General features: G+C 44.0%; 1 protein-coding gene across 8 annotated transcripts in view; it reads right to left on the minus strand.

Moving 5' to 3' along the window:
- Positions 1-20,330, minus strand: part of EML6 (EMAP like 6) — a 160,360-nt gene that overhangs the window by 23,000 nt on the left and 117,030 nt on the right. For 4 of the 8 annotated variants that reach the window (XM_081903624.1, XM_081903623.1, XM_081903625.1 and 1 more), the window contains one exon: positions 880-958. In XM_081903624.1, coding sequence (XP_081759750.1) covers positions 880-958 — 79 coding nt within the window. Of the gene's footprint in view, positions 1-879; positions 959-4,760; positions 5,006-12,696; positions 14,128-20,330 lie in introns of those variants that run through there. The other 4 variants (XM_081903628.1, XR_014166235.1, XR_014166234.1 and 1 more) reach the window with 4 other exon arrangements.

The following is a 20,330-nucleotide window of genomic DNA, read 5'->3' on the forward strand; positions in this document are numbered from 1 at the left end:
GAGCGGTAACTATTTATCTACTTGCACTCTGACGTGCTTTCAAACTGCTAGGCTGGCAGGAGCAGGGACCAAGCAACAGGAGCTCATCCCGTTGTGGGGATTCAAACCGCCAACCTTCTGATCAGCAAGCCTTAGGCTCTGTGGTTTAACCCACAGCGCCACCCGTGTCCCATCGAGTGGCGGTTAGGTATTGGTAAAACCTGGATTGGGGGAGGGGAGGTGTGGCCATCACCGGCTCCTCCATTCTAAAGGGCATTCCGCTAAAGGAATCTGGGGGTCATGGTTCCTGTCCAAAGCCCGGGTGGAGGCTAGGGCCATGGCATGACCTTCCAGTGACCCTGGGGGGCGCTCCGAGTTGACGTGCATCAACAGGGCTCCCCCTACTGGTGGCTAACCCTTATGAGATTTCCTGCAGGCGGGCAGGAGTCAAATATAGTCGGTTCAATTCCAATGCCTAAGCCAATACCGCTCACATTCTGTAACCAACAAAGTTGTGGCCTAACTTTTGGTCATTAACCTAAAATATGGTGCCCACGTGTTATTATTCAACATAAGGGGGAGGCCTCGGGGTCTTGACATGCAAATGGCATACATGGAAAACACAAATGCTGTTTGCTCTGGCAGGTATTGGGAAAACCGACACAAAAATTGAAAGCAGCAAGAGGCCAGTAAGAAATTCATCACAACTGCATGTGCAAATTAAACCTTTTGCATGGCTTGTGGAGAAGAACATCAAAAACAAATAAAAATTACTGAGGGCAAAGACCAGCTTCTTGCTTGTCCGTAATTGCCACCGCACAGAAAAACTCTCAAACCAAAGCAAAAAACCATTCAGCCCAGGTTGCAATTAGCATAAAACAACGAAGGATTAACCCTGACCTCAACCAGTTTCCTTTTTTTATTGATGTTATTCTTTTGCAGTTTCTCAGGTTGAGGAGCAGCTCTGCTAACTGGAGGCCTGAAAGAAGCACAACGAAAACACGAAGATCAGCACACATGAATGGGTAAGAAATAACCTCCTGGATAATGAAACTAGCTAGCGGGAGCCTGGGTGGTGTATATCTTGCTGTCAAGGGTTTGAGATTATCTATGGTTGGAGAATGAGTTGCACTCTGCCGTGTTATTTCAAAATCACACTGGAGTAAATCTGAAACAACGCCAAAGGCGTTTTGGCTAGCATATCATAGAATCATAGAATCATAGAGTTGGAAGAGACCACAAGGGCTATCGAGTCCAACCCCCTGCCAAGCAGGAAACACCATCAGAGCACTCCTGACATATGGTTGTCAAGCCTCTGCTTAAAGACCTCCAAAGAAGGAGACTCCACCACACTCCTTGGCAGCCAATTCCACTGTCAAACAGCTCTTACTGTCAGGAAGTTCTTCCTAATGTTTAGGTGGAATCTTCTTTCTTGTAGTTTGGATCCATTGCTCCGTGTCCGCTTCTCTGGAGCAGCAGAAAACAACCTTTCTCCCTCCTCTATGTGACATCCTTTTATATATTTGAACATGGCTATCATATCACCCCTTAACCTCCTCTTCTCCAGGCTAAACATGCCCAGCTCCCTTAGCCCAGCTCCAGGCTAAACATGCCCAGCTCCCTTATGTATAAATGTCAGGAAAGGCGGCTGATTTCATAAAAAAGAAAGGAAGACATCTGCACCAATCCCAAAGGCTCCTGCTCACTTGTATGGTTGTAAGCTACCTCAAAGGCTGCTCTGACCATCAGGAGCGGCTTCTGAAGGAGTTGGGTAAGTTTAGCCTGGAAAAGAGGAGACACGATAGCCATTTTCACATATCTAAAGGGCTGCCACATGGAAGAGGGAGCATGCTTGTTTCCCCCCTGCTTCGGAAGGTAGGACTCGAACCAATGGCTTCAAGTTACAAGAAAGGAGAGTCCGAGTAAACAATTTTTTTTCTGACAGTAAGAGCTGTTCGACAGTGGAAGAGACGCCCTTGGGAGGTTATAGACTCTCTTCCTTGGTGGTTTCCAATCAGAGGTTGGATGGCCATCTGTCATGGATGCTTTAGCTGAGATTCCTGCATTGCAGGGGGTTGGACTAGATGACCCGTGGGTCCCTTCCAACTCTACAGTTCTCTGATTCTCTAGGAGAGGGCTGTATTGGCAGGGAGAGGGTGTGAACATAGAACACTATGTGTGGCCTCCTGCCTCCTGACCTAAGGCCACAGCTCAGTGGAAGAGTGTCTGTTTTGCATTCAGAAGGTCCTAGGTTCAATCCTTGTCGTCCCCAGGTAGCAAAGGTGGATTCTGGGCTCTCGGATTTCAGCTGTGCCCCGTGCGACATTAAACTTTGATAGCCCTTCCCTCTTATGCTCCGTTCTACAGCATTGCTGCGGCGCCTCCTGCAGCATGGCCCCCAGTGCGTCCGCAATGGTCGCGCTAACCTAAAACCGCCTCTGCAGGTAAGGCTGGGAGTGTCCCCTGTCTGAAACTCCGGGCAGTCACTGCCAGTCAGTGAAGACAGTATGTAGCTAGATGGGCCAGCCATCTGATTCAGTGTAAGGCATTTCTAAGATGAAACTTTTCATGATCTTTTCCCTTCCCAGCATTGTCTGCTATGACTGGCAGTTCACCAAGGGCTCTTGTTCACTCTCCAAGAAGGGACTGGGAGTGGGTGGAATCTCTGCAGACGCTTTTGAAAAGGGGGAAAAAATCCACAGCTACTCTGTCGTCTCTGATTGATTTTGCAAGGACCCAGATGTCAGCATGAAAACAAGCGCTGCCAATTTCAAACAGCATCTCTGTATGAAACGAAGAAGGCATGAAGAATAGCATATTACCATGTGCAATATAACTGGACGACATTTATTGACTCTGTGGTTTGTTTTTAATAAGGCTGTGTGCTGTAGACATCTGACCCAAGTGACTTCTGAGTCCTCCTAGAACATGACTGTGTTTTCTGAAAGATTGGTTGCCAGACAAAGGCAGAATGTTTTTGTTAGTGAGGGCTCGGTTTTCTATGTTATTTACTGAGCATTTGTTTGGGGGTAATAATATCTGGCTGATTTTCTTCCTTTGCTTTGTTATGTAAGGATCAGCCAGCGACATTGACACATAATTCTTTGTCTCTACTGCAGTAGCAATTAATGCCTGCAAAGTAAACAACTATAATTATTGGGGTGGTGGAAATAGAACAGAAAAGACAAATACAATGAGCTGTCAGATACAAAGCCCTTATTGCCGGCTTCTATAAATACTGCTACTCTTTCATGCAAATGGAATAGAAGTCTACGGGTTCTTTCACGGGCTTAATGTTATGAATAAACCACCGAGATATCACAAATAGGATGCTGGCAACAAGGCATTGTTGTTTTTAAAAGCTTTATCTGATTTCCTTTGGAAAGGATGAATCTGGATTAAATTGGGGGGGCAGATATGGGCTGGTGTTTCGGTAACAGTGATGTTAGTACTTGCTGCATGCATGCTTTTCGCAAAGTCCACATTGAGTTGCAAAAAACTTGCATGCAATGAGAAACACCGATCCCAAAATTAACACCCATCTTGAAGACGGTGGAAGAGCCCTGCACAGATTGGGTCTTTGTAATCTTAAACACAAAGAAAAATTAGAATAATCTTGTTAATAAGAGGCCTCTTTTTTCTTTTTGGCCTTCAGTGACCTGTTAAAGAGTCCTGGTTTCTTGAACTTCAAGAAGTAGTTTGAGAACAACTTTTTAGGAGCATAACTTTCTAACCACAGGAACTGGGTTGTTGCACACAGTGCTCAAATGATGGCAGTAAAGATTGGGGGTGCATAATGACATGATTAAGTCTTACCACTTGACTCCTTCCAGTTTTAGTAAAATTATCACTCTCCTGTAGTCTTCTTAAAAACAGTAATGGAAAGGATTGACACAAAAGTTAAGGGGTTTATGATCCCTTTGCCCCCATCCCTGTAATATATCCATTCAAGTACACTGTGGGTAGCCATGAAAACAGGAGCTTCATGGTGAACATTTTTTTGTATTTAAAAAAAGGATATTTCATTGTTAGGTTTGGTTATTCAGCTGAATCAAGCACACTCATACAAAAACTTGCTAAGACATAAATGTGCACGTAAGACATTTCATGGCTTGCAATAACCTTGCGATATTAAGACCAAGGTCTTGAAAACACTGGCAGCATTAAGGTGAACTCAAAAGTGTAAATATGTTTTGATGGATGTAATAACGGAATACTGAATGGTATAGTTTTTGTAAAATATGCAGGGATTTGTGATATGCAAAATGAACTATGAAAGAGAAGAAGGGAAGTCATTGATACCTTAAGGATGTAAAAATAAGTACTTTAAATTGTAAGGTCTAATATGTTTTTTCCCAATGCACTGAATGAAATATACAACAGATCAATTATTTTCTTTGGAGGAATGCCAAGCATATTATAGTAAAATAAATAAAGTCACTGGAACAGCCTTTCCCAGCTTGGTGTCATCCAGATGTTTTCACCATTGGGAGTTGTCATCCTAGACATCTTGCAAGTCATCAGGTTGGAGAAGGCTGAAGTCAAATGACAATCATAATGGAGGTACAGAAATATGTATCAATGACCTTGGAAGCAGAGTTTTAAAAATACAGGTCGTCACAAAGATGGCAACTAATATTGACTATCTCACATTATTTAGCTATAAAAAGTTGCGGCAAAGTTATTGAGGAAACAGCGGCAAACCAAACGGCCACAACTCAGGTAGGTAAGTATGTTCAGTTTAAGCATGAGCAAAACACTTCAACACTGAAAAGAGTTACCTTGATCCCCTTGTAAGCAGCAAATAAAGCCAAGTGAGAAACTTAGTACAGTTCAGAGAAACAGAGTCAGGCCATTATAGACATTCATGCACAAGCCTCTTTTTGAACTGACCGGTCATTCCTGTGAGGCCATGCTGTTCAAGCATGCCAGCAAGAACTAAAACAGAAATTAAAAGAGTGCACCAGTCCGCAAATTCAGAAAGATCATACCCTGACATCGTGGGGCAAAGTCTGCACTAAAGATCCTACAAGACAAGGAGAAAAGAGAGAGAGGAAGCTTTGTCAGTGCTCCCCACATGCTCCAAACACCCCTGCAAAAAAGTCTTTTGGCATCTTGCACACCTAAAGAGAAGTCCAGAGTATAGCAACAGCTTCAAACAATAGATGGATGTGGGGTTTGTTTGTTTTTTTGCTCTAAAGCATCATATATAAAACCAGTTTGCCATGGGAACTGCAGGGAACTGCAGAGAATCACAACTCCTCGAAGAGTGTTCCTGTGCGATAGAAGTGCTTGCAAACACAAATTTGTCACATCTCCCCGTGTCTATTTGAGGTGCACAATGAAAAAAATATTTTGAATGCACACCTAAATACAGTACGTGATATTTGAAGTGGTCCCTTGTCCCTTTTCAAAGGCAACTTTCCCCCATCCCGATGCTCTCCAGATGTTTCAGACTACAAGTCCCATCAGCCACCACCATGCTGGCTGGGGCTGATAGGAGTTGTAGTCCAAAATAATCTGGAAGGTGCCAGGTTGGGGGAAGGCTTTCCTAAGAAATACCAGATTCACTGCTTCACTGGACTGTAGTGTTGCAATGGAAGGAGAGTGTAGGATAGGGAATGTTTTCTGCATTGTGTTGATCCAAAGGCTCTGTCTGCGAAGTTTCACTTTGAAGGGGTGGGGTGGCTGTAGAGAGTTAGGGCTCCTCTGCACTCCCACTTGTCCCATGTCAAGAAAGCCCAAAGTTTCCCCACTTCCCTGCCCCCTTCCCAGGGAAAACCTGCCCTTTGGCTTGAAATGGGAGCAACGAACGTTGAAGAGCATAGGTGTGGCTAAGCTCTTGGTGTACAGCTGCCGTTGACTCCAAACGGCCAGTCCGTTTTAAGAGATTCCTTAAACCAAGGGTACAAAGTTCTCCACCTCCCTAGACTGCTGCCTTCTCCCTTGTCATGCAATGCTAGTAAATTCTGCAAGACTGAAGTGGCAATTCAATAAGGTTATGGGCTGAAATGTGGTCCGATCACTCCTTTAGGCCAGCATTGTATAATCTTCTAATTCTAACAGAATTACTGTATTTTTCCATCTATAAGATGCCCCCATGTATAAGACGCCCCCTATTTTTGCGGCAACAACCAATCGCCAGTCCACCCTTGGCACTATCCGTGTATAAGATGCCCCCTAATTTTTGACATTATTTTTAAGGGAAAAAACTTAGCCTTATAAATGGAAAAATACGGTAAGCGAAAACCAGCAACTCGTGTCTCAGGAGCAATTTCCAAAAGGGGTGAAGAACTGAAGGATTCCTCACCCCACTCCCATTTTTCAGGGGGGGGGATAGGAAAAAGCTTTGTATGAAAAGTGATTTAAGACTCTTTTCCTCTGCCCACTAACCTGGGAGTAAGCCCCATTGAACCCAATGAGAGTTACTTCCGAGCGAGCATATATAAGACGGTGCTGCAACACAGCGATCCTATGCACACGTATCCCAGAGTAAGCTCTGTTGGGCACAGTGGGACTTACATCATTCTAGGCACTGGGATCACCAGGACCAGGAGGCAATGGTGTGTGTGAATATATCTTCTCTAACATCCATTTCCACAGGAGCAGTAAGGAACCTGCCTGCTGCTCCAACACTGAGTAGCCCAGCCACTATCAACAGAAATGTCCATGGGTCGGCAACCTAAGGCCCATGGGCCACAAGAGGCCCACGGGGGTCATTTAACCGACCCACGAGCCGCCCCTTAACAGAGCTGGCTACTCGGCAAGTCCTCGCGAGCTGCGCTAAACCGGTGCAATGCAGCGTAGGGACTCACTTCCGTGGCACAGGAAACTGTGTCTGTGCATGCGCAGACACTGGAAATCGTGTCTGCGTGGACACAGACACCAGAATTCACATCTGCACAGACGCAGATGCTGGAAATCATGTCTGTGCAGGCACCGGAAATCGCGGGTGGGGGTGTGATTCGGCCCACAGAGGGAGCTCTGCTGGAGTGAACCAGCCCAGGTGAGATAAACCTTGCCGACCCCTGGGTTGGAGCAATGTTCCTCCTTGCCCTTCTCCAGGGGTCAAGGAGAACGGGCAGGATGCTCCGTCGCCCTCTCAAAAACAAAACACTCTCAGCATTCTGCTGCTTTGCAAAGGGAATACCGGAAGCGGTGGCAATCACAGATTGTGCTAGCACAGCTCCCAAAACTGTCCGTGGGGGAAAACTGCCTTTCATCAATGATAATTTACACACCCTTATATAGAAGAGGAACAGGGAGGTGTTTGGATTCGGCACTGCTTCTCCCCGCCCGCCCCCCCCAGTACAGCTGACTGTGGTTACACTCACACTTTACATTTAAAGCGCATGGCTTCCCCCAGTGAATCCTGGGAAATGCGGTTTGTTAAGGATGCTGGGAGGCGTTAGGAGATGCCCATTTCACCCAGAGAGCTACATTTCTCCAGGGTGGTTTAACAACCAATCCCTCTTCCCAGGAAACTCAGGAAAACCCTATTCCCATCGCTGAGCTACCATTGCCAAACAACTATCAGCACCCTTAACTAACTAAAGTTCCTGGGGGAAGTCATAATTGTTCAAATTGGGATGGTACCGCTTTAAATGTGTAGTGCAGAGAGTTCACGATACTCAGCATCTATCACTCTTTGGAACTGCATGAACAGCATCAGGCATGCAGTGCTTGCAATTGCCAGGATCAGGGCAGAAGGTGTGCATGGAAATTTGAAGCCTTGGCAGCAACAATTTGGAAAGTACTCAAAAGTTTCTCTCGAACCAGTTTTTCTCTTCTTTCTGTTTTAGTATAGTTTAGAAATGAACCGATTTCCACAGTTCTCCTCCTAAGGATGTCTGATAAAGTTTATGGGGAAAGCAAGGCAGGATTTGTGGAGGAAGCGAAGGTGAAGACAGATGTAACATTAAATGTGGGAGAAGAGCTCTGCAAGCATATCCACTGTCTCAAAACACACAGGTACATTATTTTGTCCTGGAACAAGCTGTTGGGAGTGGGTGGGTGTCCATGTTTTTAGCATGCCAGGGAAGAACAAGCAAGTGCCAGGGTACCTATTGGCTAGCGCCTATGCCGTCACCAACCTACCTCTTCCATAACTCCCAGAGCAGCTCTGCAAATGTTTTATTTTTAAAAAAGTTTGTGGCTTTTAAAATTGTTAAGTAAAGAATATAAACATTAAAAAAGGGCATATACTATTTAAAAACAAGCTGGTCTGCCTGGGGAGTTGAGCCAGTCTTCTGTTTGCAAGACATGCATGAGTGCAAGGGAATTTGTGAAGCGATGCTCATTACTGCGGGTTTTAGAACCCATCGTGACCTGCTTTTAATAATGTTACATCTGTTTTCAGCCCAGGAAGACACTGCTCACCATGACATAAGCCATATAGGAGAAGAAACACAAGATATAATTTGAAAATGTATACATACATATAAAATTTTGTAAAATTTTATATTTCTCTATGCACAGCACATATATGAGCAAATACTCGGTGTATTCATATATACATAAACATGTATATATGCACACATATGCCTTTTGCAGTCTGACAGCACCTCAAACATTTGTCTAAGAGATGTAAAACTAATGCCACATCACAAGTCATGTAACACTCCTAGGAAGTCTGGTGAAAGCTGGTTTGTGACCCCCAAACCGCTTCATTCTGAACAATAAAATGCCATGGATGTGAAATCTGTATGGTTGTTAGCAGAATATATTCACCCTTAAGACATCTTAGTAAGCTGAATGGTACATTCACAGAAAGCTGTGTGGGTTTTGTTTCCCTCCCCCCTCTGGTTGTTGCTTATACTTACTTGACAATTCCCTGCCTCCAAAGGAAAGCAAGTTAAAACATAATACAAGTATTAATGGTTTCTTTGCAGTAACATAACAAGGAAGTGCGTGTTTGCCACAAATGGCACTGAGAGAAAACTACAAGTGTTCTCAAATATTGCGGAGGAATTTCCCAATGTTTTGCAAATGTAAAGCACCACAAAACTCAAACCTGGCACTCTGGCAACCCCAGAGGAAGAGGGAGAGTTATTGGCCCAATATTTGTTATGTTGTACTGCACCCAGATTGGCGCTGTGGGTTAAACCACAGAGCCTAGGACTTGCTGATCAGAAGGTCAGCGGTTCGAATCCCCACAACGGGGTGAGCTCCCATTGCTTGGTCCCTGCTCCTGCCAACCTAGCAATTCGAAAGCACGTCAAAGTGCAAGTAGATAAATAGGTACCACTCCGGAGGCAAGGTAAACGGTGTTTCCATGCGCTGCTCTGGTTCGCCAAAAGCGGCTTAGTCATGCTGGCCACATGAGCCAGAAGCTGTCTGCGGACAAATGCCGGCTCCCTCGGCCTATAGAGATGAGCGCGCAACCCCAGAGTCGGCCACGACTGGACCTAATGGTCAGGGGTCCTTTTACTGCACCCATATAATGGCTAGCATTGCAGCTCAGCAGCCATTTGGGCCAGGTTATACAGTGAACCAACAAGGGACTAGTAGGAACTGAACTTAAATGGAAACTGGATTTGCAAACCCCAAAATTTAAATAAGTAATCATGGGAAATATGTTCATATGAGTCACCCTTCAAAGTGTAGATCGAAAGAGACCTGAGTAGGATTTAGTTGAATTAGCAGTGAAGAGGCACAAGTTACAAGAAAATATTTGAAGCAGGAATAGCTTGAGCTAGGCATAAACATTGTTCTGCATGGAATGAATGCTGTTTCAGCCAGAGGACTTACTAGAAGTTAAAGGCTATGGAACCCTGATTGAGAAACAGAAAATGCCAAGCCAGGTAAGAAGGGGAAGATAGCAAATTGACCAGTGCAGTTTGGTCGGAGAGGAAAAGTAAAAGCAGAGAGCTTGTTCTGTTGGAGACAGAAGGCTAAGTGAGGACAGGTTTGTTGAAAGAGGAAGGGTGAAAAAATAATACCCTAGGGGACTTGATCACCGGACACTTGCTTTACCAAGGATAGCGAAACCATGAATTCTCCAGCAAAACAGTTCAGCTACTTGAATGCTACTTATTGCATTCACGTGTCACTCTGACTCCGCTTGCAAATATGAGCAAGCAGAAAAGCAGATTAATATAATCAGAGCTGAAGAGGATTTAGGGGACCTTTCTTTTCAAGCTACCAATTGTTTTGCTGTGGGTGCTGGCATAGCAGATCAGTGATGAATGGGCTTGCTCAAGCCAAGATGTTTGTCTCCTTCTTAAACACTGATGTGCAAGAGTAGGATCCTTGCTATTTCAGGAGCACCGTCTCTCTCACTCACCTGATAGGGTGGGCATGGTTGGAACTGTACTGAACATTCCCCAAAACACACACCAATATGTTTTGGTGTAGATTTCCCACTGGCCCATTTTCATTGTAATACTAAGCGCACTATTGAACACAGATTTACTTCAGAGTAAATGGTGCTGGAGGAGACTCATGGACTGCAAGAAGATCAAACCTATCCATTCTTAAGGAAATCAGCCCTGAGTGCTCACCAGAAGGACTGATCCTGAAGCTGAGGCTCCAATACTTTGGCCACCTCATGAGAAGAGAAGACTCCCTGGAAAAGACCCTGATGTTGGGAAAGATGGAGGGCACAAGGAGAAGGGGACGACAGAGGACGAGATGGTTGGACAGTGTTCTCAAAGCTACAGCATGAGTTTGACCAAACTGCGGGAGGCAGTGGAAGACAGGAGTGCCTGGCGTGCTCTGGTCCATGGGGTCACAAAGAGTTGGACACGACTAAATGACTAAACAACAACAACAAATATCCATAGTTTTGCACTGTTAGGCTCCCATCTTGAATTTGGGCTCCCTCGCCTCTTCTGGAATAGCATCAAAGAGGAGTCCAGAAGATCTCACTTTGATTTCAGATTAACTTCAGTTATTTTTAATCATGTCCAGTTGAAAGAGGCCAACTTCAAACCACAGTTTATGAAGCTGGCTTGATTCAACTAACTGTAGTTAAGATTAATATCACTCAAGGGTTTGGATGACATGCCAAACTGTGGTTTATTTAAAATGGAAGCAGAAACTTGTTCTCTTTTGTAAAGTTTGTTTTTTTTTTTAATTATCTCAAGAAGGAGAAACTTTGGAGCTCCTCACGATGATGCTCAAGGAGGAAAGGGGAATATAGGGGAGCTTATGGCTGCTTATAGATTTCACCTCCTGCCTGAATTTGCTGATAACATGGATGATCTGGAAGATATTTCTCCTGGCTGGCTGTTTTTGGAATTTGTAGCTGGCAGAGGAATCTCTTTCACATTGCTTTACTGGCAGTATTTTATCAATTTAAAAAAGTAAATTGGATCAATGAAATATGGCCAGCCCTTTGGCTGTGTGGGGCTGTTGCAGTGCATCAGTTGATTACATCTCAATTCTGGGCAAGCGGACTCTGCTTTTAAGAAGGAAGGACCTTGTCTCTTCATCATTTCCAGCGTACTCTGGTGTGCATTGAAATACAAATAGCGGACAGTCTTGTGAGCAATGCCAAAACACAAAGCAATATTCTGGGCCAGGCTGTCTAACTACTTCACTGGCTTGTAACTATTGCATACAATGACAGACTTTCCTTTCTGTGCAAAAGAAGCCTCAGCTGGACTGAAAAGTGTCACAAAGGACTGCCTTGCGGTAGCTCAAAGTCAGACATTTCTGTAGGCAGCCTGATAGAAGTCGGAAGCATTATAGTCCTCAGTATGTATACACCTGCCTGAGCTAAGGAATCATTGCACACACCAATCTTACAATTTTGCCAAGAGAAAGAACAAGAGGGAGTGGTTTTCTGGAATTCTCAGTTGAGTTTGCACTGACAAGGAGCGATCATGGATTTTATAGAGAAAATAACGCCCCCCCCCCCAATAATTGCTCTCATTTCTGGCTACTTCATTCTGTACTGAGCCAATTAATGTGGCCTGGCAGAAGCTGGCATGAGATCAGCAGACTTGTGCCTTCTGAATGGCTGGCTCCCCTTGATCATGGCAGCAATAATGTTTTGGGAAAAAAACTTCCATGTTGTGCAGGCAGAAGCAAGTGCAGAATATTTGTTACCAGCCCACACTTGAAAATATCTGGGTTGTTCCTTCTTTAAGTTCTCCCGTTGTCCATTTTGCAGTATTAGCTTATCCTGAGCTGCCCACATTACCTATGCAACTGTTGGAAGCGGGAAACAGATCAGTTTGCTTGGGAAGGTTTGCATGGCGGTCAAGACAGTGAGAGTGGGAGACCTCCAGATTCCTAAACTCTATTTGCCCTTTGAGTTCTGTGCTGACCTTTCCTTTGAAGCTTACACTGATAACTCTCAGGTTGCACCCTCTCTGATGTCTGCCTCCGTCCCACACCTTCCTTTCAGACACTGAAGTTGTTGAGATGCTGTCCTTTGGATCTCACTCTGAGAACAAAGGAAGCCAGCATGGCTGGCTTCGTTTCTCCAGTGAGTCAGTTAGCTAGGACTACAAAACTCTTTCCTATCCAAGAAACATCTGATCCAAGCACAAACTTTCTTTTTTCGTACTAAGTCCCATTCTCAATGCATTACAGTTACGGTTTTGTGCCCCAAACAAGGATTCATTTCAGGATAGTTAGCTCCTTCTGTTGCATACGAACTCAAGCCATGAACAGTAACTTTGTAAGGTGCCGTTTATATAGATGGCACAGCAGCAACAGAGAGGAGATAGGGAGGTAAAAGCCCTCTTCAAATGAAACACACAGGTATTTCATCCATGCAAACACGAAGGCTGTGCATCTCTCATGTATAGAGGGCTAGACAGACAGACACTTCCTGTCCACCTGCTTGGCACATTCCATGTTCTCCTGGGACAGATGAAGCAGCACAGAATGGCTCACTTTCTGTATTTTTCTTCAGGGGGGGGGAGTTGGCTGTGTGAGAGCCCAAGACTTGCACTGGATTATATTCTTCCTCAAAAGGGGTAAATGGGTTGGTCCAAGCTCCAGTAGGTGCACACTGACATAGCACCCATACCCTCCCCCTCTGTCACCATCAAAAACTGCATGGGCGGCATTTCGAAAGGAGCAAATAAACTTAACGTGTGAACATCCATAAAGCAATTTAAGCATTTCTCTTAAAAGTACCTTCTGCACACACAAATGAACCCAACTTTACACAAACCAGTTAGTCTCAAGAATTCAAGTAGCAATGCAAAAAAAATATGGGAGCCATTTTGAAAGGTAAGTCACACGTCAGCTAGTAGTTAGTATTGTCAATAGCCTAAGCGACTTCTGGAAGGTGCGGCGGTCCTATTGTTTGTATGCAGCATAAAAGGATCACAAAGAAATCTGATAATAATGTCTGAACAGGGAAATGCTGGAGGTGTTTTTCATGAGACAGGCAACCCTTTTTGTCAGACACAGTAGGCCAACAGAAGAGATACAGCAAAGCACTGTTGGTGGGGTTGCATATATTCTGCAAGGTGTATTAGAGTGGCGCTTAATACTTCATATTTGAGTTGAGGAATGCTTGCCAAAAAAGGACGCCCGTACTGCGTTGCTTGTATTAGAGCAGCCTTTCTCAACCTGTGGGTCCCCATATGTTGCGGAACTACAACTCCCATCACCCTTAGCTAGCAAGGCCAGTGCTCAGGGATGATGGGAGTTGTAGTCCAACAACATCTGGGGACCCACAGGTTGAGAACCGCTGTATTAGAGAAAGGCAGCAGGGGGAGAGAGCAGAGCAATTAATGTGCCTTGTGCAATTAACTTTCTGTTTAAGGGTCACTTCCCCACTGGTTAGCACAGAGGTGTTTGTTCACCCAGCCATGCAATTCAAAACAGACGGATGCTTAAAACAAGGGATACAAATCAGGTGTTAGTAAAAGGCAAAATGCAAAGGCTTTTTGCAATGCCCCACATATCAGTAACATCAAACAACTGCAGACATCAGAAGTACCATCAACAATATGGCCTGCTTGGTTAAAGCGATTCAAGTCTGGCGCATATAAATATCTTTCTCATCCAAGGTACAATTCATTCGTGTCCTAAATATAAAACTGTATGGCTTACAATTGCCCTGGCTTGTCCGGGACAGTCGCGCTACTGACCAAATGGTCCCGTGGTGTGGGAGCACTTCTCTTAGGACTCCCACACCGCGAGACTGTTCCTGTGGCTCCTTTGATAAGTGCCCCACTCCTAAATTAAGCAGACAGAGCAAGTGGCGGAGAGCCAATCAGAGGAGCAAGAGAAAGAAGGAAGGGGACGAGAAAGGAGGAGATGGAGGGGAGGGAGAGATAGCAAAACGAGAAGGGAAAGAAGAAAAACGGGGGGGGGGGGGAGGAGAGAGAAACATCCATTAATTTTCTCAGTGAAATGCACATACTAAAATCACCACAGGATTTATATGCCCAGACCCGCTTTGTTAAAACAATCGTTACAATACAAATTTCACTTCTCTCTTTCTGTTGTAGAGGAAAGCCCTGAATGGGAAGGAAACAACAAAACATTTGGAGAAAGAAGAATCAAGGTCTACGAAGTTTTAGGTAGGCACAAATGAGGCTCAAAACAGCAGCTCTTTAAAAACAATTCTCCATCAACTCCTAAAAATGGACCATGTTATGTACTGAGTTGAATGGGATCCAAAATGCAGCAGTCCGATTGGTCCTAGAACAATAGGATCCAAAATGCAGCAGTCTGATTGGTCCTAGAACAAAAGGATTCAGAATGCAGCAGTCTGATTGGTCCTAGAACAATAGGATTCAGAATGCAGCAGTCTGATTGGTCCTAGAACAATAGGATTCAGAATGCAGCAGTCTGATTGGTCCTAGAACAATGCAGCAGTATGATTGGTCTGCAGGAGCCACCCAATCCAGCTCCAGATGGAAGTGAATCCACAACCTGATTGGCCTACAGGAGAATTCCGGAATTGTGTAAATAATGTATATCAAGCATATACTTTGAGGGGTCTTTCATTCCTCCTCAGCACTATGAGCTGAATAAAGAGCATGAAATCCACTCTTGATTCTAAGTATATTTCAGACCAGGTAATGGAACTCAGCTGCATTTTTTTTTCTTTTTGGGTGTAAAAGGATGACCCAGCCTGGAATGTTTTTAAGGTTAAAACCCAAGTGTTTTGGGGGCATATTCAATGTAGCACTATGGCTAAGGTAAGGATTTCTCCTTGTGCGACAAAAAATTCTTCCCCTCTCCTCAGCACACTTCCTATGTTGGCTTTTGGTCCCACTGCAACTCTCCAGAGCAGATCTGAAAACAGCATGAGACTTGGGGGGGGGGGGGAGAGATTTGGCCTTCGTCCATCGCTTCATAAACTGTGCTTTATGAAGGCTTGGAAAATTAAATACAACCCCTAGTCGCCAATACTATTTCTCACAAGTATACAGTTCCTCTGCGCAGAAACCACATTGTGCTGAAGATGGAGAGAGCTGGTATCTTGTAGATTTGGTTTGTTTTTAATGCACGGAATTTCTAGCCCTCATAGCTGTGACCTATGAGGATCCAAGTCATTTTTCTCTTACTCTACAACCAGAGAGGCCCTCTACAACCAGAGAGGCCCTCTGTGAAGACACCACCAAAAACTGAAGCAGGCCTGAAGAGTAAGGGAAGAGTATCTTCTGTAGTGGCTTCTCAAGTCTAGAAATAACTTTCCTAGGGAGATGTCCATAGCCTGTAAACTTCCTAAAGCATTTTTTTTTTTTTTAGTGGGGTTGCTGGGGCTAAATTTGCATTCAAATAACTGGTGGCCGGTTGAAATAATCTATTGGTCTCTGTTACATTTAACTTTGTTGAATATTACTGGATGGGTTTGGTTTGTAACGCCATTTAGATTTGTTGCTAAAGCTTTTTTGTTTTTTAAGTAAGCTTTTGCAACAATCTTGTATTGTTAGCCAATTGAGCATGCTGTAAAGCAAGGTAAAAAGTCGTGAGAATAACTGGAAGGTTGCCCCTGGTTTTCCAGGCCTGCGGGAGATCAGGCTGAGCTGGTCTCAGCTGGTCCACGTGTCTAAGAAGAGTCCACCATGGCAGCAGCAAAGGCTTATGCGGAACGGCTAAGGGAGCTGGGCATGTTTAGCCTGGAGAAGAGGAGGTTAAGGGGTGATATGATAGCCATGTTCAAATATATAAAAGGATGTCACATAGAGGAGGGAGAAAGGTTGTTTTCTGCTGCTCCAGAGAAGCGGACACGGAGCAATGGATCCAAACTACAAGAAAGAAGATTCCACCTAAACATTAGGAAGAACTTCCTGACAGTAAGAGCTGTTCGACAGTGGAATTTGCTGCCAAGGAGTGTGGCGGAGTCTCCTTCTTTGGAGGTCTTTAAGCAGAGGCTTGACAACCATGTGTCAGGAGTGCTCTGATGGTGTTTCCTGCTTGGCAGGGGGTTGGACTCGATGGCCCTTGTGGTCTCTTCCAACTCTATGATTCTATGATTCCAATGGCTTCTCCTTGGCTTCTAATGGTCCAGCAAACACTTTTTGCCAACCAGATGCAGCAGAAACCTAAATTTCAATTCGCATTGTTGAAGCTGTCTGAATGTTCCTATTGTTTGTAAGAAGGAGGGGAAAGAGAGAGAGAGAGAGAGAGAGAGAGAGAGAGACGCTCCCTCCTTTTCCAGCTTCTGGAAACTCAGCATTTAAAAACCCCAAGGGACAACATAGAAGATATTCTTGGCATCTAGCCTGGATGGCTGCTGCAGGCTCTGGAACTACAGCTGCTGTGGTTTATGAGGATTGGCATGTGTTCCTCCGTATAAGTGGCACATACAAATATTGGCTGGTGAGAAGAGGAGTGGATACAGATGGCAGATGCTTGCAGAGGTGTGAAAAGCAAGACTGTAGTGGTGTGTGGGGAGAGGAGGCTAAGACTCGAGGCCAGAACCTGGGCGTGGCGTGGTCTTCAAGTAAGAATGCATCAACTCAGGGAAAGAGAGAAGTTGCTTGGCTGGGAGGAAACTAATCTCTTTCAAGAAGGTGGCAAAACACATCTCTCTCCTTCCAAAAGCAGAAACTGAACAGGTTAAACAGCACTGACAATATGTTTTTGGGTGCAAGGAATTCAAATCTGCTATTATTTTAGTGACTGGGCAATATTTAGCTTGGTTAAGTCTACATCTGATGAAGAAGCACATAAAATTCTTTCAGAAAACCAAATAATTTTAAATTTATCTTTTTGAAAAATCCAGGTAATGCTAAATAATAATATTAATATTAATATATAACTGCAAATACTTTGCAATCATTTTAATGATTTCTAAGCAATTTTACACACATACTACTTACCAAGCAAAACTGAATCATATTCATTTAACAAAGATATATTTTGAATTCCCAAATCATGTTACAACTTTTTAGAACACTTCATTTTTGAAAGTTGAAACATTCAGTACAGGCAAGTAGCAGCTTGCTCATTGCTAACTTGTTGTTATTTTACTCTGTGCAACGAAGTTTCTTATAGGAATCTGGTGACTTTGACAGCCAATGCAGTGGGCAGACAGCTGGATCTGGAGAAGACAAATCTGGATTCGGCCATAAACCTTATGGGGCAACCTGGGGCCAGCTGCTATGAGAAAAAATTGAATTGCTACCAACCCACACAGAATTGTTTCTGTAGATAAAAGGTATGTAGAAGGGGAACCATGAACATCAACCTAAGTTATCTGAAGAGTGATGGGATACAAATGTTTTTTAAAAGTAATTCTTAGTAGTTTCCAGTAGACTTCTTGAAAATACACAAGTGGCTTCAATTAAAGGATCTCACTGTGTCTCACTGACCTGGTTCACTCAGCATGGTAAGCCAAGCAAAAAATGTTAGCTGCAACTCGTGGTTCTCAAGGACTAAGTACAGTGGTACCTTGGGTTAAGTACTTAATTCGTTCTGGAGGTCCATTCTTAACCTGAAACTGTTCGTAACCTGAAGCACCACTTTAGCTAATGGGGCCTCCTGCTGCTGCCATGCCGCTGGAGCAGGATTTCTGTTCTTATCCTGAAGCAAAGTACTTAACCCGAGGTAATATTTCTGGGTTGGTGGAGTCTGTAACCTGAAGCGTATGTAACCTGAAGCATATGTAACCCGAGGTACCACTGTATAGCCATGATTCCAGGTTCACATCACATACCAGGTCAAACTTTGGCTCGCCTCAGTGTGGCTCTGGAGTTTTTAAAAACAAAACAGGGTGGAGTAAAACAGCTGCAAATGCGTCTTGGGGAATCCACCCATTTGAGCAATCCCAGTAAGCCGTAGTTCGGCTTGCCACGTTGCGCGAAGCAAGCCACTGCAAAGGGCTCTGCAAATGGATTAACACACTTTTCAGTTTAGGATGTGCTGACATTTCCAGGACACAGAACGCACTGTACCAACAGTGTAAGACAAAGCAAGGCCTGGAACAAAATGTTGCCGCGTATCGCGACGCCTAACAGGAGCACGCCAACTAGCCAGCAACCGTATCCTTCTCCTGGATTACTATAAACTGCGAAGAGCTCAAAGCAGAGCAACCCAGCTCTCCATTTTTATTTTCCACACTCAACACACTGTCTACTAAGCACACACAGTCATTACTGGGCCACCTGGAGATATATATTTTATTTTATTGTCCTTTAGAGATTTTAAAAAAAATATTTTTCATAACTCTGCACACCCCAGGATTCTCTTGAGCATGCTGTTGCTTCCTTCTCACCACTACTTAGTGGTTGCATTCAGGTTCAACTCCTGTAGGAGCTCACCATCCAAGTTTGCAATTAGAGGGAGCGATGCTTGAAAGGGCCTGATGCGTTGATTCCAACACCATCCGCAAGCAAGGACGTTTCAAAACAAAACAGCCAAGACCTGAGTTCTTAGCGTGGCCACGTAACATATTGTAACAGTGGGTTGCATCCAACGAAGTCATCCCATTCCTGCAAGGAATATCCCTTGTGCAATGGAACTTCTTTCCCGTCTCTTCTTCCTGCTCCAGTGGGCTGGGGAAAACACTAGAACAGACTGAGCGGTCATGAAGAGGGAGGAGAAAGAGGCAAGTTCCATTGCACAACTGGACAACTTCATTCGCCATAACTCAATCTGCTTATTTGTTATCGGAAGATCTAATCTGCTTCTTTCATTTGGGGGCGGGGAGCCAAGGGGTTACGGCAAAGGTATCACATAATTCGGGGGAATCTGAAGAGAGGGAGAGGCAACACCATGCAGGTGTCCTTGGAAGGAGAAGTCCCAGTCGTTTGAAAGAAGAATCTGGTCAGGTACAGACTGCCAGGGGGACAAGCTGCCAACAAAAAGTGTGGATTTTGTGGGCAAATCTGGGTCTGCAGTTTGGAGAAGAGTCAGAGTTATGGAGGGGAGACTGTGAGGGGAGAGACTTCATCAGGCAAGGCCTCCTTCCCCCCACCTTGCCTTACCCTCCAGTCTCTGCTTCTCAATTTGTATTGTATTATTTTATGCACTGTGACTTGCCGTTGTTTTATTGATTAAAGTTTAGAAACTATTTATTATAACTGTTAAGAGTGTTTAATTTTTATATGCTGATATTTAATATTATTCAATGCTATTCTAATGGATTGTTGAATATTACTTTATGCGATATAAGTTGCTTATTTTAAAATATGCAGTAACAACAGCAAGAGTGTTACTGGCCCAGAAATGGAAACAACAGGAAATATAGACTGTGGAAGAATGGAGAATGAAGCTGTTGGACTATGCGGAGCTGGACAAACTGACAGGAAAGATCAGATACTTAAGAGACCAAAAGTTCATCGAGGACTGGGGGAAATTTGTGGAATACCTGGAACATATAAGTGAGGGTCAGATAACGCTAATGGGATTTAAAGAAGCACTGTGAACGATTAAGAAATATTGTCTAAAGGGATTAGAAAGAAAGATATAAATAATGTCAATATAAAATTAAGAAATGCGTAATTTAAATAATAACTATGGATGATTTACGGAAAAGCTGGAGGAAGTCCTGAAAAGGAATAAGTTGTGGAAATTTGATGTGAAACTAATATGTTTTTTGTTGGTTTTTTTGATGTAAATTGATAAAAATTCATTTTTTAAAAAAAGTTGCTTATTTTAAAGTTACGTTTCGTTATCACATTTTTGTATTGGATTGTTATAAGGTGTACATTCTTTGTTTCTTCAGCTTGCAAACCGCCTTGGGTATTGTAAGATAGCAAGGCGGTGTACAAATTAAAAGTGGGAAAAATTGAGCCCATTTCCATGTTGCTCACAGGAAGCAGCAGCATGTTGTGACTATTATGGTGCCTCTGCTACACCAGAGGGCCTCCTGAGCCAGCTGATAGTGTTTCCATGGAGATCTGCCACAGCATATTAACTGCCTTTTGCTGGCAAGGAAGGTGCCAACGTGAAGGAGAGGACAGAGGAATTGCACGTATCTT

This window comes from Podarcis melisellensis (assembly GCF_964234715.1).
Source record: "Podarcis melisellensis genome assembly, chromosome: 3".
Classification (NCBI taxonomy): domain Eukaryota; kingdom Metazoa; phylum Chordata; class Lepidosauria; order Squamata; family Lacertidae; genus Podarcis; species Podarcis melisellensis.